General features: G+C 42.4%; 3 protein-coding genes across 4 annotated transcripts; 1 reads left to right on the plus strand and 2 right to left on the minus strand.

Annotated features, from left to right (window-relative positions):
* Positions 1-3,663: 3,663 nt before the first annotated feature.
* Positions 3,664-5,323, minus strand: gata1b (GATA binding protein 1b). Its single transcript, XM_026367476.1, has 5 exons — positions 5,246-5,323; positions 4,581-4,866; positions 4,353-4,492; positions 4,084-4,209; positions 3,664-3,963 (listed from the first exon to the last, which is right to left on the minus strand). Exons 1-5 carry the CDS (start codon positions 5,321-5,323, stop codon positions 3,670-3,672), a joined length of 924 nt encoding a protein of 307 aa, XP_026223261.1. The 3' UTR covers positions 3,664-3,669.
* A 657-nt stretch (positions 5,324-5,980) lies between these two features.
* Positions 5,981-9,876, minus strand: cdk20 (cyclin-dependent kinase 20). Its single transcript, XM_026368482.1, has 8 exons — positions 9,158-9,876; positions 8,774-8,887; positions 8,416-8,604; positions 7,617-7,738; positions 7,366-7,428; positions 7,052-7,175; positions 6,766-6,921; positions 5,981-6,464 (listed from the first exon to the last, which is right to left on the minus strand). The coding sequence occupies exons 1-8, from the start codon at positions 9,230-9,232 to the stop codon at positions 6,273-6,275; spliced, it is 1,035 nt and encodes a 344-aa protein (XP_026224267.1). The 5' UTR covers positions 9,233-9,876; the 3' UTR covers positions 5,981-6,272.
* A 2,085-nt stretch (positions 9,877-11,961) lies between these two features.
* On the plus strand, positions 11,962-15,621 carry uxt (ubiquitously-expressed, prefoldin-like chaperone). 2 transcript variants are annotated; one of them, XM_026368483.1, is made up of 6 exons: positions 11,962-12,160; positions 13,748-13,829; positions 14,182-14,249; positions 14,390-14,497; positions 14,583-14,646; positions 15,300-15,621. In XM_026368483.1, the coding sequence occupies exons 1-6, from the start codon at positions 12,075-12,077 to the stop codon at positions 15,360-15,362; spliced, it is 471 nt and encodes a 156-aa protein (XP_026224268.1). In that variant the 5' UTR covers positions 11,962-12,074; the 3' UTR covers positions 15,363-15,621. The 2 variants fall into 2 exon arrangements, with proteins under 2 accessions (XP_026224268.1, XP_026224269.1); XM_026368484.1 differs by having other exon boundaries at positions 12,158-12,245.
* Positions 15,622-16,120: the final 499 nt, after the last annotated feature.

Genomic DNA, 16,120 nt, shown 5'->3' on the forward strand with positions numbered 1-16,120 from the left:
TCTTCTCTACTCTTACCTTACTCTTCTCGCTGTTCTGTACTCTACCTTACTCTTCCCTTACTCTTCTCTACTCTTCCCTTACTCTTTTCTACTCTACCTTACTCTTCTCTACTGCTCTCTACTCTACCTTACTCTTCTCTACTCTTCTCTACTCTTCCCTACTCTTCCCTTACTCTTCTATACTCTACCTTACTCTTCTCGCTGTTCTGTACTCTACCTTACTCTTCTCTTACTCTTCTCTACTCTTCCCTTACTCTTCTCTACTCTACCTTACTCTTCTCTACTGCTCTCTACTCTACCTTACTCTTCTCTACTCTTCTCTACTCTTCCCTTACTCTTCACTTACTCTTCTCTACTCTACCTTACTCTTCTCTACTGTTCTCTACTCTACCTTACTCTTCTCTACTCTACCTTACTCTTCCCTTGCTCTTCTCTACTCTTCTCTACTGTTCTCTACTGTTCTCTACTCTACCCTACTCTTCTCTACTCTACCTTACTGTTCTCTACTGTTCTCTACTCTACCTTACTCTTCTCTACTCTTCTCTACTCTTCTCTACTGTTCTCTACTGTTCTCTACTCTACCCTACTCTTCTCTACTCTACCTTACTCTTCTCTACCTTACTCTTCTCTTCTCTTCCCTTACTCTTCCCTTACTCTTCTCTACTCTACCTTACTCTTCTCTACTGTTCTTTACTCTACCTTACTCTTCTCTACTCTTCCCTTACTCTTCCCTTACTCTTCTCTACTCTTCCCTTACTCTTCTCTACTCTACCTTACTCTTCTCTACTGTTCTCTACTCTACCTTACTCTTCTCTACTGTTCTCTACTCTTCCCTTACTCTTCCCTTACTCTTCTCTACTGTTCTCTACTCTACCTTACTCTTCTCTACTCTTCTCTACTGTTCTCTACTCTACCTTACTCTTCCCTTACTCTTCTCTACTCTTCTCTACCTTACTCTTCTCTACTGTTCTCTACTCTACCTTACTCTTCTCTACTCTTCTCTTCTGTTCTCTACTCTACCTTACTCTTCCCTTACTCTTCTCTAATCTTCTCTACTCTACCTTACTCTTCTCTACTCTTCCCTTACTCTTCTCTACTGTTCTCTACTCTACCTTACTCTTCTCTACTCTTCTCTACTGTTCTCTACTCTACCTTACTCTTCCCTTACTCTTCTCTACTCTTCTCTACTCTACCTTACTCTTCTCTACTCTTCCCTTACTCTTCTCTACTGTTCTCTACTCTACCTTACTCTTCTCTACTCTTCTCTACTGTTCTCTACCTTACTCTTCCCTTACTCTTCTCTACTCTTCTCTACTCTACCTTACTCTTCTCTACTCTTCTCTACTCTACCTTACTCTTCTCTACTCTGCTTTAAATTAAGAGGCAGCTCTAATGTTTTCGTACACTAGGGACCAAAACATTAAAACCACTTTTTAATTTAATTGACTCCAGTACGACACAAAATCACCAACAACAGAGACGTGCAGAATCTAATCAAAAACACCAAGAGAAGAAAAAGACTGCTGGTCCTGTGTTGGAGGGAGGGGCTGGGGGGGTCAGCACTTTGTGACTGGATTAAACCACCCTCAGACTCTAACGTGGGTTTAACGTCTGTCGAGCTGCAGAGATGTCAACACATCACCAACACTCGCTGTGTGTCGTCAGCCCTAACGACTAAATGGTGCCCCCCACCTCGGCCCCCGTGTGTGTGTGTATCTGCTGTGGTTACTAATCATCCATCAGCAGCTCAGCACCATCACCGCCCGGATGCCTCAGAGAGAGAGAGAGAGATGTAGAGAGACCCACAGGATCTCTGGCCGGCCTCAGACCACCAACCGCCCCCTTTTCAGCTCCCTTTTCCTCTCTTGGCCTTTTTTTCTGGGTCCGGAAAACCAGAAGCCTCCTGCGTTGCACAACATCGGCCTCCAGCAGGCAGCCTGGGGGGGCTCTGAGTGAGAGGGTACTCAGACTGGTGATACCACTCTTCTGTCTGTCTTCAACACATGATGCCGTTTTATAGGCTTGGGGGTATCACAGCAGCTCTGTCTCTGATTTTACCACTAAATCTCTGAGGGAAGGGGGACAGGTGTTAGTCCCAGAGCTCAGTTAGAGGACCGTAAAAAAACCCATAAAAACTGCAAAGACCCAAAACTACTGCAAAGAGACAAAAACCCAAAACTACTGCAAAGACCCAAAACTACTGCAAAGAGACAAAACTACTGCAAAGAGACAGAACTACTGCAAAGAGACAGAACTACTGCAAAGAGACAAAAACCCAAAACTACTGCAAAGACCCAAAACTACTGCAAAGAGACAAAACTACTGCAAAGAGACAGAACTACTGCAAAGACCCAAAACTACTGCAAAGAGACAAAAACCCAAAACTACTGCAAAGACCCAAAACTACTGCAAAGAGACAAAACTACTGCAAAGAGACAGAACTACTGCAAAGAGACAGAACTACTGCAAAGACCCAAAACTACTGCAAAGAGACAAAACTACTGCAAAGAGACAGAACTCCTGCAAAGACCCAAAACTACTGCAAAGAGACAAAACTACTGCAAAAACTCAAACCCACCTCAGAGCTGCTGTTGGGCTGCAGACCAACCCTAACTCTGAGTAGATGAAGTTCTGAGTTCAGTTTGTGTATGATGACGATAAAAAGCTTCATTGATGGATAAAGGGAATCACCATGACAACAGCAACAGAGGATTAATGTCTATTTCTCTTTAGAAACGACAGCAGCAGAGAAAAGATTCAGTCATGTCATGATTCAGCAGACGGGGTTCCCTCCACAAACAATCAATATAAAAATTAAATCAAACACACTGTGTCTGTGTCAGAAACATATTTCTGATTCTGTTTTATTTAAGGACGCTGCCTCAGTCACATCTGGGTTTTCTCTTCTATTGTTTTGTTGGTGTTGGAGATCTCTGTCGTAGGCATATGGAAATGATATGTTTTTCAGGATGAACCTTGTGTCCAGTTGCAGCACAAGACAGATTCTCCCTTTAGGAACAAGGACGTTTCTCAGCTAATCTCAGTTTAGAAGAGACAGTTTAACAATCTTTTTACACAGTAACAGTAAACTAATGATGATTTTGATGAACGAACGAACTGTGACTGACAGGTGACAACAGCTGCTGCAGGTGAAGAGGTGAGCTGTCGGGTGGACACGTCTTGTTATCGGAGCTGCACTGGTTGTTGTTTAACTCTGGAACAGTCAAAGGTTCAAATGGAAACTGAATCTTTAACAACCAAGAAAAGTTTGGTCTCAGTTCTTAATGATGAAGAACATGAAGTGAAAATACTCGTTATACATGTGGTATTTCTGTCTTTATTCTTGACACCACTCCTCCTTTCTCTGTTCTTCACCTGGTTTTTGTTCTGTATGTTCACCTTTTTGTCTTTGTCGTTTGTAATGTGCAGTTTGGTTGTTGCTGGCAAATGGATTTTAAAATGCTGTTTATGAGAAACTCTAAATTAATAATAATCTAATAATTCCACAAAAGTGATGATGGCTGAGTGAGAGACGAGAACATTTATTTCTTACAGTACAGATGTCTTTAATGAACATAACTTCAAAAGTAAGAAAACAACATTTCAATGTTAAAACCTGGAACGTGGACCACTGGATCCAGTCACAGGCTGCGTGTAGGAACTAGTTCTTCACAAACAGAGGTGTATCCATCTCTCAGGCACTTCGGTGCTGTAGTGTGGAGCATCAGTGAATGTGGATGGAGAAACAGTTCCAGCAGGTACCAGGTAGCAGGAGGAGGAGGTGTGGAGGTCACACGGCAGCACCTGTGTGAAGGAGTCAAAAACGGCATCCTCAGTGGGAGGGGCTAGCCAAGATTGCTGAGCCCCTGATTGGTCATCGCTCCTGCTCTTCTTCTTCCTGTTGGTCAGTTTTCGGTTTCTGGTTTGGATTCCGTCTTTCTTCATCGTCAGCGGCCTGTTGACCTGAAACAGTCACAAGAGTTTCAGAAGAAAAAGTACACAGTGTACTGCAGTTTTAGTGCCTGGTATACACAAACAAGTACACTACAGAATATGGTGGAACAGCGCGAGGAGTGTGACGACCTGGTGAAGCTTGAAGTAGAGTCCACAGGCGTTGCAGACAGATTGTCCTGCAGCGTTTCTCCTCCACAGCGTGGTTGTTACCGTCTCACAGTTCACACAGTGAGTTCCTTTTCTTCGGGTCACGGTCTGAAAACACATGAAACCCGGTTCTGGTTCTGTCTTTCATTCACGTTGAACATCTCACTCGTACAGCTGGGTAAAACTGATCTGCGTGTGTCTGACTTCAGTGTGAGGAAGTAAAGTGACAGTAAACACGTGCTCTATCTTACCGTTCTCCTTTTGGGTCTCAGCAGAGGCCTGTTGTTGTCTTTCTGTTGGAGGCTGCAGGTGTTGCACAGGTGACGACTGGCGGAGTCTCTTGTCCACAGGAGGGCGCTGCTCGTGCCACAGCTCACACACTCACGTTGCTCTGAAGAAACACACCAACAACACATGAAGCATCCTGTGACCTCCCCCTGCTGAGAGCTGCAGCTCAAACACACAGGTACACATCTCACCTGCCGCACCGCCCCACCTACATGACAGACTGCCAGGTAACAGCCAATCACCAGAGGTGGAGCAGAGAGAGGGGTAACAGTTGTCATTGTAACTGTTCCATCCAGGGGCTGAGGAGAGGAGGCAGGTGGGGGACGGAGTCAGAGAATGAAGGGATGAAGAAGGAGGGGGGTTACAAGCAGAGCTCAGTGACTGACACCCCAAGTTATCCAACCAGTGATAGGGGCTGATGACGTCACAGGAGGTGATGGGTGATTGGAGGAGAATGTTTGAAGAGGCGGGACTAACCTGCAAATAGAACACGTTTATTTACACGTTTTACGTGAAAAGGTTTTGACAGGTCGTCCAGGCTCAGACCAGAAGGCTGAAGGAACTCGATCAAGACACATTGGTGCTTTTCCCCTGTGCTGAGACTGTGAACACAAAAAGCTGAAACTGTGTTCAATCAAACAGTCGACACTTCAATCACAGCCTGACTGGTTTTTCTAAAGTCCACTGTGTGTACGGAGACGTGATGAAAACTGCGTGTTAAACAAAGTCACGAAGAATTAATTGATCTACATTAATCTCTTCGTTTGACTACTAATATCACGTCCACTAGTCTGGACCTGGAATTACACTGTGACCAACGCAGCAGGTGACACAGGTGGACAGTAGAGATTCTGACCTCAGAGCTGAACGACGACAGTTCACATCGAGTCACATCAGCAAACGACCAGTCAGCTGACTGCACGCAGTCTGACATCATCACTGGTCCTGAGAGAAGTAGAAAAGGAGAAAAATTCAAACAGAGAAAGAGCTCCTGAACCACACAGGATCTCTACAGCAGCCAAACAAATAAAGCAAATAAATGATTCAAGTTCAGCTGAGAACTGAAATCAGAGAAAAGTTTTGTCCTCACACTTTTGCTCTTAAGTTGCAGAAAAACAAACGAGCAGGGAGGATGATGACGACGATGACGATGATGATACTCACAGAGGCTGAAGAGCTGCTGACTGCAGTCTGAGTGAAGAACAGAGTGTTGGTTTGAGGTGACAGACGAGCAGGAGGAAGAGGAAGTGTGGGCTGGGCTCCTCAGCTTCTCACAACTGATACTGTATTTAATGACGAGCAAATGGATAATCGGATTTAACCCTGATCTGTGTCGGCAGTAAAAGTACCACACCGTAGGCGTACACAAACACCAATACTACACATGTACTGAAGTATTAAAAGTACTGCTGGTAGAACAATATTCCTGAGACTGTTCGTCACTCATAACTTAACGTATTAGCAGCATTTAACTGAGGACTGTCGGTTCTGATTCCTAAGATAAGATGACATAAGATCAACTTTGGGGAGTTTTCACTGATGGTTCATTTAAAAAACTGTAACAGTTACAGAGACACATAGTCACAAGAGGTTTAGTCATTTTAATCTTAGATTTTATTGTTTCACAGTTTCTATAACAAAACTTCATTGTTTAGTTCAAAGAAAACTTTATCAGTACAACAAAAATTACATCTGGAGTACAAGTACTAAGTACATATCAAGTAACAAGTACAAGTACCTTGAATCTGTACAGTATCTGGGTTAATGTACTTAGTTACATTCCATCAGTGGGAGTCCAATAAATAAATCGTGTTTCAGCAGGTGAGAGGAAATGAAACAGGTTATAAATCAAGAAAATCAGCTGATTGGTCAGTTCAGTTTGTTCAAAGGCAGGTGGCATGCGCCTGCAGCAGCGCAGGGTCCACAATGCTGTTTTGCAGGGGCAGATCCACAGAGAAGTCAGCGGGGGGAGGCTGCAGGCGCTGGAGGGGGGAGCGAACTCCTCTCTGAGGGATGGGCAGCTCTGAGTGATGAGCAGGAAGAGGAGAGGAGAAGAAGTACGGATGGAGGAGCGCCTGCAGAGGACAGGTGGACGAGGGGACAGGTGGACGTCAGTCAATACATCGATAAACGAGCCGCGCTCAGACTTTTCCATCTCAACACAGTGTCAGACAGAGTTTAGAGAATCACTGGATGTTACTGAACTACTCTGAGAGATCACGTTAGAGTTCAGTAGAGACAGGGTCCGATTTATTTAACGTTTGCCTCCATGCACAGTTCTTACACACAGGAGCAGAAAAGGGGACCTCAGATCAAATCTTGAGGGACTCCGGGCTCTAGATCATACAGACCTGAAGCACGCCTCTGGTTCCCTACCTGTCTGGCTGAGCAGCGCTGTTTAGATGGATAAACCAGGAACTTGTAGAGCAGGTCAATGGCCTGAGGGCACGTGTCAGGGACAATCTCCTCCAATGGAATTGCTGGATTCTCCTTGAAGGTGATTTTGTTGTAATCTGGTAAATCCACCATCTCCTGCAGAGACACAGAGAGTTAACACATCACGCCGTCGTCTTTTATTCAAAAACTCCAGGTCTCACATCAGCAAACATCACAGCAGCTGTTAAAATTCTAATTTAAATTAAGATTTGTGTGTGTTTGTTACAGGCCAGACGTCCTGTGTCGGAGTCCCCAGGACTCTGAGGACACAGCAGAGCTGTTCAATATCGTTCTCTCCAGGAAACAGAGGAGACGAGTTCAGCAGCTCCCCGAAAATACAGCCCACCGCCCTGAAACACGCAGACAGCCATAGCGTGTCATCAGACTGCCCCCTGCTGCTCAGCTCTGAGCACTGCACTTCATTAATAAACTTTACTGTTGAATTCTGGGTATTGTAGTAATACTGGCAGATATTTTAATTATACTTTGCAGTACTATGAGAATGAACAGAGTTGCAAGTAATAGTTGCAGTATTCTTACCACAGGTCGACTCCCTCGTCGTATTTTCTGGCTCCGTACAGGAGCTCGGGAGCTCTGTACCACCTGAACACACAAACACTGAATGTCTCTATTCACAGATATGATTCACTTCAGGTAGTTTCTACTGACACAAACTAAAATATCTGATCAGATGTGATCCAACTGCTGAGAAACAGAAGAAACAATCAAAAAGTTAAATGTCCAGGTATGACTCTGACGCTTTCTGTGTTCTGTTTGTGGCTCTGTGTTACCTGGTGGCCACCTGGTGGCTGTACAGTCTCTCTCCCTGCTCACTGAACAGTCTGGCCAGACCAAAGTCTGCGATCTTCAGGTGGCCTGAGGAGCTGATGAGGAGGTTCGCTGGCTTCAGGTCCTACACACACACACACACACACACACACACACACACACACACACACACACACACACACACACACACACACACACACACACACACACACAGAAGCTAAAGTCAGGCTGTATTCTGACAGGGCTCAGTTTATAAGTTTATTTCACACCCAAACTCAGCGCAGTGGTTTGTTTCCCTCAGTGTCACAGTCACAGACAGAATGAAGTAATCAGCAGGAATGTGAGCTTGTACGAACATGATTGGTCCACGCAGCACGATTCTCCTCCTTGGAATGGAAATAAAGCAGGAGCTGTTTCTGAATCACTCCCTATTTCCAACATGATGCATTATATTTACTGTAGTGTCCTAACTGATGGTCTGCAGAACCTAAACACAAATACCAAAAATGAGGAATCCACAGAACATGACGCGAGTTAACTGCCAACGTCTCTCGTCTGTGTCGAGAGATCTGAGCTGTTCAACAAAAAGAGCAAAATCTTAAAGAAAGCTGCTCTGAATCCTCCGAGCACAAACTCTGTGACACCTGTCCCATCTAACCAGGAAGTGATTTTATTTTTTCAAAATAAAAGCTGTGCTGTTTTCTAACCCACCAGAAAAAGACAAAGAGCAGAATCTGGAGTCGTATTAGCTTAAAACCCTGAAATGCTGATGTCAAGTTGAGTTCAGTGTTAACTTCTCACCCTGTGCATGATGTTGTTGTGATGCAGGAAGGCGACGCCCTTCAGCAGCATCATCATGTAACCTTTGACCCGGGCTGGGGTCAAAGGTCGCTCAGAGTTCCTGATGACCTCAGACAGGTCAGACAGCATGAAGTCAAACACCAAGACGAAGCCCGTACCATGAGGGAAGACGTCCTTCAGCTTCACAACCTGACGAGGAAGAGGAGTAGGAGCCAACCTCAGACCAGAATCCAGGATGGGTCCAGTTCACAAACCTGCACCTGCAAATCTCAGGCACCTGAGCCGACCTGAGCAAATACAGAGACTACAGACGCCTATGGTGTTACTGCCGGTCAGGACTCCTGACCCCGATACTCACATGCTGGTTGTCCTCGATCTCCTGCAGGGCCTTGATCTCCCTCAGGGCCTGGTTGGGGATGCCGTCCTCCAGCCTCCTCAGAGCCACTTTTTTCAGAGCCACCGTCTCTCCGGTCTGACAGGTAGGACAGACACAGTTTAACCTGATCTTGGTGAGACCACCTGGATAAATGTTTAGAAACCGCTTCCTCTGATAAAACTATTATAAGAAAATGCTCGGTATTTTACATATCAACCCAGAACCAGAGCTGCTTCTTCATATCTGCCAAACTACTGCTGGACATTCTCACATTTCAGAAGCTGGAACCGGTTCATTTTTGCATATTGACTGATCAGTTATTGATTTACCGACGGCTGAGGTTGGTCCGTGTTGTGCAGCAGTTACCTCGATGTGTTTGGCCTTGAACACGATGCCGTGGGCTCCTTCTCCAATCCGACCCAGAATACTGTACTGCTCCATGTCAGTTCAGGTCTGACCCAGTTCTGACCGAACTCTCCAAAACCTGTCCTGCACTGAGTTGGCTCAGATTTTTAAACTAGTTTTGAACCAAATATTTCGTTCATTAGATTTAATTTAACTGTTTTATTTCTAACGCAGGACGCAGCATCGCTTCCAGGCTGTCATACCGAAACGAATTCCATTCACAAATCTGGCAATTTATTGATTCTTCGCGTATGGAATCAATAACACAAACAGTCACTTAACAACATTTGGAATGTTGACAGAGAAATAGTATGTACTTTAATTCCGTATATAAGACAGCCTCGCAAAACAAACAGTTTGAAAGACAAATCTACTTCTTTAATAGAAAACGGCGTCAGCTGCTGAACTGCTGGCTAACGTTACCTTGGTAACCTGTTAGCTCCCCTAGCTTAGCTAAAACGTCGAAATTCAACAGGTAACTGCTGTTGTTTGTTCGCTGATCCGCTGATGACGAGCTTCGTTGTCCGTCTGCAGGTGTCGTCGTCTGTAGCTCATACGTTATATGTACCGTGTCGGACGGTTTCAAGGAAACGTTCGTGTTAAAGGAGCTAACTGGCTAAAGAGCTGCCAGCGGTCCGCCATGTTTGTTCCTCTGCTGCTCAGAGAGCTGTGCTGTTACCTGCACAGGTGAGTCCGCACGCACTGGGTCGAACACGGTAGAAAACACTCATGTTTTAGTGAATTTTGGAGATTTAAAAATCATATTTTCTACCAAAGATGTTTATGTTTAAAGTTCCTATTAGTGTCTCCGGTTCTATTTCTTTTAAATTAAAATTCTAATTATATTGTGGCAGTGCAGGGAAAGTCAATAAAAAGTCAAAGACGTCAGGAACTTTTGCAAATATCCTCTGTTATTATTATAAATGTTAAGATGTTTGAAGAAAGTGCCAGTTTTCTTTAGAAAATGACTAATGGTAAAAGGTACAGGTCACACAGGTCACACTGTGGTTTGTTGCCATTTAACCTCTCCTGTTTTTTTACTAGTCATGATGCTGGGTACCAGGAGCAGTACTACTTCAACAAGGTGTTGCTGTACCAGTACAACAGTACTTTGGGGAAAACCTTTGGGTACACAGCAAAAGCCAAGAAGAACTTTAATAACTTGGATTTAGCTGTCACAGACAAAGCCAGGCAGCAGACTGAATCAGAGTTCGTATTGAGCAGTTTGGTAAATCTCCCGTCTCAGAACACGCCAGCCTCAAGAGGCCCAAGCTTTACGACGGAGGGTAAGACAGAGTGGACAGAGGATGAAACTACCAGCAGTACTGGTACATTTACTCAAGTACTGAAGAAATTTTAAGCACTTTTTACTGTACTTAAAATTGACTTTCACATTAACTATGATCAATTGATGATTAAATGACCTAAACTTCACATAAATTAAGTTCGATTTTGACCAGCCTCAATAGTAAAATGCTAAACCATCTGACAATCATAAAATAAGAATAAGAATAAGAATGACACTCAGTGAGGTGAGTTTTGCTTTATTTAAATGACACACACCATGATCACACTTCAGTATACTTGGACATACATACTACACTATGTACAGTAATAAATACTTTAAAGGGTGGTGTAATTCACTAATATAAGAAATGAAGAACGGTGGTGACAGAGTTAATTTTAGTCATTTGTCAGATGCTTTTATCCAAAGCAGCTTACACTTTAGGAACCTGGCCAAGGCAGGTAAGAGCAAGTCCTGCTGCTGGGTCTGCTGGTTCTTGTTGCTCTGCTGATTTACTATAAGAAGAGGTGAGAGATAAAATCTATTTATTGATAGTTATTTTCTAGCTACCTTCCTTTTCCTAAGTTCCCTGTCTTGAGCCTGCTGCTGTTTGTGTTCATCATATACAGTAAGTTTAAAACATCTGAGTAACTTCAGAGCACCATCAGTTTATGTTAGCCTGTTAGGTTGTACTTATGATTCACTTTCCCACAAACTCTGTGAAACCCCTTTAGCTTGTTTCTGGTCTCTTACTGTTCTCTCCGCACGTCCACACCAACAACCCTGTAAAGTGACAAAATATGTCAGAAGGTGTGTTTTCATCCTGTTCTGCTGCCTCCAAGTTGTCAAGACAATCTATTAATGTGAGTTTAGTAATGATGGACGTCTCCACAAGCACACATTGGTAATAAATAAAGTCATAATTCAGCACCCAGTTCACACGGTTCTTATGTTGTTTGTAGACTGGAAGAGCTTGTCAAGGTATTTGATTATTGCTACTTCTTGATTTGTTATAAATTTTATTTAATCACTTAACACAGCCTTAGGCTCAGGAGCCCCTGTGTAATTGTTTTACATCATGTTTGACGTTATAATAATCAAAAGTTATTTAAATGACATCAAAAAGACATGACACCCCTCATCTTGCCCAGTGACAGCTGGGATAGACTAATGGACAAAGACATCATCATTTCTTATTTTAGTTAGTAAGTAAGGGAGATTCAAAGAAGATGGCCCTTTTTTTTTTCCTCTAGAAGACAAAATTTACATCGGATGCTAATTTATTAGATACAAAGAGATTACAGAGTACAGAGTCATTATTTAAAACAGCTCTGTTTTACATTAAATGTCCCTATTTTAAGAAAAGGTGAAATATAGAATATAAAAGTTATGTTAGTTCACTTTGATGCATCGTTGTAATCGTTACTTGTATTTTGAAATCCGGAAGTGCAGCACTGTCGGTGTTAACTTCCGGGGCGGAGCGGCTTGTTTACATGAGGTGCTAGCATGCTAACGGGATGCTAACTAGAGACTAGACTAGTTTTCTCTCCTCTTCGCAGGCTGAAGTTTATTTTAAGGCCAACACTGTAAAATATGTCGCCACCTGCTAATGCTAACGTGGATCAGAAGGTTCTGCAGTACGAAGCCTTCATCAACGAAGTTCTGAAGAGAGATTTAGAGTAAGAGACACGAACTGGCCTCTGCAGCCGCTTTATCGTGGTAACAAAGTCTGACTCAGCCACAGACGATGAGCTTGTATGATCTGTGAGTGGAGAGATAACAATGGTAAAAACAGTGGTGGGTTTAACATAATCAGATACTCTACTCTCTAATCTGCATTTCAGACTGAAGCTGTTGATGCTGCACAGGGGATCATTTATTTTTTCCTCGTGATCCAGAATGAAGTTTAGTGCTTTGGAGACTGAGCTGGAGTGATAGATAGATAGATAGATAGATAGATAGATAGATACTTTATTGTTCCCCAAGAAGAAATTTTGGTGTTGCAACAGCCATTACACAGAAAAACATTGAGTAACATAATCTACACAACAATACACGAGACACGCTACAAGAATAACACACAGAACAGACAGTAATAACAACTAAACACACAGTAGAACTTGAATGTAAAGTGACTTAGTTACACATTGTTAAACCATCAGCATGAACACTGACTCTCTGTCAGGGAATCATTGTACAGGCTGATGGCTGTTGGCACAAATGACTTCCTGAACCTTTCCTTGTCACAGCGGAGCTGGAGAAGTCTCTGACTAAAACTGCTCTGCTGTTTGATAAGCAGGCTGTGGAGAGGATGTGAGCTGTTCTCCATGATGCTCAGCAGTTTGTGCAGCATCCTCCTCTCCACCACCTGCTCTAAAGGTTCCAGAGAAGCCCCCAGCACAGAGCCAGCTTTCCTGATCAGAGTGAAGGACTACATGTAAAGTGCAGGTGCACGTACCTTATATAGTTTTCCAGAGGTTTCAGATCAGTCACCAATTATCTCGTACAGAGCGACGTGAACTGATCTGACGTCTGTTTTTCAGCAAGTTTGTCATATGTTATCTGAAACACTGCAAATGTCGCAGTTACAGGACAATTTGACAATCATCCTGAAATGTGATTTATTTACTTATTTTGAAGATTTTCAACATAAGAAAGATTGAAAAGTGGTTGATGATACACCATGTCTGTTTCAGTGGTAAATGGTGATTCATTAGTGGTGTGCCACTGGTTTTCTCCATTTCCCAACAGTAGATGTCACCCAAAGCCGGTCTACTGCTCATGTGGCTAAGCGGTAACTAGTATACGTCGCTCTGGTTAAAATTATTCAAATTAAAGTGGGAAGTTTGTGAACAAAGTCCTTCGAGGTGGCAGAAGAAACAGTTATATCTGCCGTCTATTATGTTTTTGTCTTGTTGCTGCTGCAGAATGAATTTGGGACCAATCAGGTGCTTCATTATGATGCTGATGAAGCAGGAATCTGTGTTTGGGAAATGTAGATATAGAAAAGAGCATTCATAAAAAGACGTTCTAACTTTAAAGATTGATCTTTACGAGGAAAATGTGTCCTGGACACATGAAACCGGAGGGAGGAGGAAGAACATGTTTAGTGATTTTGGGGAAACTGACCCAAAGCGTGTGTGTGTGTGTGTGTGTGTGTGTGTGTGTGTGTGTGTGTGTGTGTGTGTGTGTGTGTGTGTGTGTGTGTGTGTGTGTGTGTGTGTGTGTGTGTGTGTGTGTGTGTGTGTGTCTCTAATGCGGCGCAGGAAGGTGTTGGAGCAGAGAGATGCAGTTTACGAGAAGATCTCACAGTATTTGCAGCTGAAGAACACCATCCAGAGTCTGCAGGTACACACACAAAAGACTCGAGACGAAAATGAAATTATTTCTACATCACAAATCAGAAAATGGAGGGGGGTGGGATTGTAATGCAGATTCCTGAACGTTGCTTTTACATTAAAAAAAAACTACACTTTAGCGAAACTAAAAATTAGTTTTCCATTGCTTTATTTATTGAACAGAGACAGTTCTCATCTTCAGCAGGTTGATGTTAAACATGAAACAAGCTAAAGTGAAACGCATATTAAGACTCATAAAATCACAATTTCAGACTTAGTTTTAGTGCTTAACTTGGAGTCAGATTTAAGTAGGATGGGGTTAGACTAGGGGCTGCATTATGTCAACGTGTGTCCTCCTGCAGGATTCGGGCTCTCAGCAGTTGAAGACGGATGTCGACCTCGGCTGCAACTTCTATGTCCAGGCTGAAGTGTAAGCTTGTCTCATGTGTTTTCACTCTCTGTGGTTGGTCTTCTACATACGTGGCTGTGAGCATGTAATTGATTAATTTGTAACATGTTTGGAAACATTTTTCCTGCCAATATTCACTGATTGTTGTGTGTCTCTGTCAGGGAGGACTCGTCCAGGATCTTTGTGGCAGTCGGTTATGGTTTCTTTGTAGAGATGAACCACGATGAAGCTCTGCAGTTCATTGAAAAGAAGACGAGTCAGCTCACAGCGTCAGTCTATCATCATTTTGTTCTATTGCTGCATCTCAGACATAACAGATGCTAACGGTGCTAACATTGTGTTATTGTGTTTCAGCTTCACAGAGCAGCTCACCAAAGACTCCGCCAAAATAAAAGCTCACATCCGCATGGTGCTGGAGGTCAGTTTGTCCTGTTCAGATGCTGCTCATGTTTTACCACTCAACTAGTTTTGTCTTTTGAATGTCACATTTAAAATGTGAATAGCTGAGGTGTTTTGCTATATTTTTGAAGGTATTTATATTTTTTGGTGATTTCCTAAAATTGTACCAACATTTTATGGATTTTCTGAATGTTTTTCATTCAGATATTTTAAAATATTTGATAATATTTGATAAGGTTTTAAAGATACATATATTGCTGTCTCTGGAGAAAGTTCAGCTATTATGTTTTGGAGGATATTTAATAAATATATTGGGATATTTTACACAGACGTACTACTCTATCCTTTTTGTGTTCAAATAACATTTTTTGTAATTTTTTATATGTTAAAAAATATTGTAAAAGTAGTTGTCAACATTTTACAGCCTTATTTTGGATGTTTTTTACAAACAGATATTCTTTTTGTTAATATATAGATGTTTTTTTTTAACAGATTTATAAATATTTTACAAAGTTTTAGTGGTCGTTTGCTGTCCGTTGTTGAACAATTGTTTATTTATTCTATATTTTATCCATATATAATTATTGTAATTGTATATGTATTAAATTTGCACACATTATTTTTATACCATAAATACCATGTTTTTCTTCTACTTCTTCTCCTCCTACTTAGGGTCTGAGGGAGCTGCAGGGACTGACTGACCTGTCAGACAGCAGAAGAAGACAGGTTTTCTAGACTTTTTCATGTGCAGGTTGGAATCGACACGTCAGTTCAGCAGAGACGTTTTAATGAAACACAGTGGTCGACAGATTTTTTAGAAATGACAAAAGCCTCCCGCCACAGAGAAGAAGAACAGGCTGAAACTGCAAGAGTGGAGACTGTCATATCAGCACATTGTTTAACATGAGGTCACTTAATTATGTGATATTACCTGTCCACATACGTTTGGACACGTTCTCAGTTAGTCTCCAGGTTGAATAAAGAGTAAAGAGATGTGGTGTGATTAAAAATGAAAACGGGGTGGTCAGCCGTCGACTCTCAGAGATGCTCTGTCAACAATAAGCAGACTGTTGCCATGGAGACTCGATGGTAAATAGAGGCAGTGGAAATCTGAAAAACGTAAAACTGACTCAAGCAGCTCAAGTGAGTTACAGTGGTGGAAAGTAACTAAGTACATTTACTCGTACTTTACTTATGTAGAAATTTGACATGTATGTTACTTTCCTCCACACCATGTATCTGACTGCTCTATTTCCTTTTAAGATACAGATTGTTAAAACTGAATTAATAAAAAAAGCCCTGATGTTTTATTCTGGATGAAGCAGCTGTCAGAACATCAAGGCTTAAAATCAGCTGCTGGTTCTGTTTCACACCAGCTCACTGCACAATAACAAAGATCTTTGTTCTAGTTTTATTATTCATTAGCACCAATTTTTCCTTTGTCACATTTTTCACCACCTAGAAATGTAAAATAAAAAATGTATCCTTTTAAA

This window comes from Anabas testudineus, chromosome 7 (genome assembly GCF_900324465.2).
Source record: "Anabas testudineus chromosome 7, fAnaTes1.2, whole genome shotgun sequence".
NCBI classification, from domain to species: domain Eukaryota; kingdom Metazoa; phylum Chordata; class Actinopteri; order Anabantiformes; family Anabantidae; genus Anabas; species Anabas testudineus.

What these genes read in the sequence shown, in the direction of transcription:
- gata1b (XM_026367476.1), bottom strand. Translation starts at nt 5,323, where the DNA reads ATGTCAGACTGCGTGCAGTCAGCTGACTGGTCGTTTGCTGATGTGACT. An exon ending in TGTCGTCGTTCAGCTCTGAG is followed by an intron (nt 4,867 to 5,245) that starts GTCAGAATCTCT and finishes TTCTATTTGCAG; the next exon opens with GTTAGTCCCGCCTCTTCAAA. An exon ending in TGAGACCCAAAAGGAGAACG is followed by an intron (nt 4,210 to 4,352) that starts GTAAGATAGAGC and finishes ATGTGTTTTCAG; the next exon opens with ACCGTGACCCGAAGAAAAGG.
- cdk20 (XM_026368482.1), bottom strand. Translation starts at nt 9,232, where the DNA reads ATGGAGCAGTACAGTATTCTGGGTCGGATTGGAGAAGGAGCCCACGGC. An exon ending in AGATCGAGGACAACCAGCAT is followed by an intron (nt 8,605 to 8,773) that starts GTGAGTATCGGG and finishes CTTCCTCGTCAG; the next exon opens with GTTGTGAAGCTGAAGGACGT. An exon ending in AGCGCTGCTCAGCCAGACAG is followed by an intron (nt 6,465 to 6,765) that starts GTAGGGAACCAG and finishes TGTCCTCTGCAG; the next exon opens with GCGCTCCTCCATCCGTACTT.
- uxt (XM_026368483.1), top strand. Translation starts at nt 12,075, where the DNA reads ATGTCGCCACCTGCTAATGCTAACGTGGATCAGAAGGTTCTGCAGTAC. An exon ending in GTTCTGAAGAGAGATTTAGA is followed by an intron (nt 12,161 to 13,747) that starts GTAAGAGACACG and finishes AATGCGGCGCAG; the next exon opens with GAAGGTGTTGGAGCAGAGAG. An exon ending in ACACCATCCAGAGTCTGCAG is followed by an intron (nt 13,830 to 14,181) that starts GTACACACACAA and finishes GTCCTCCTGCAG; the next exon opens with GATTCGGGCTCTCAGCAGTT.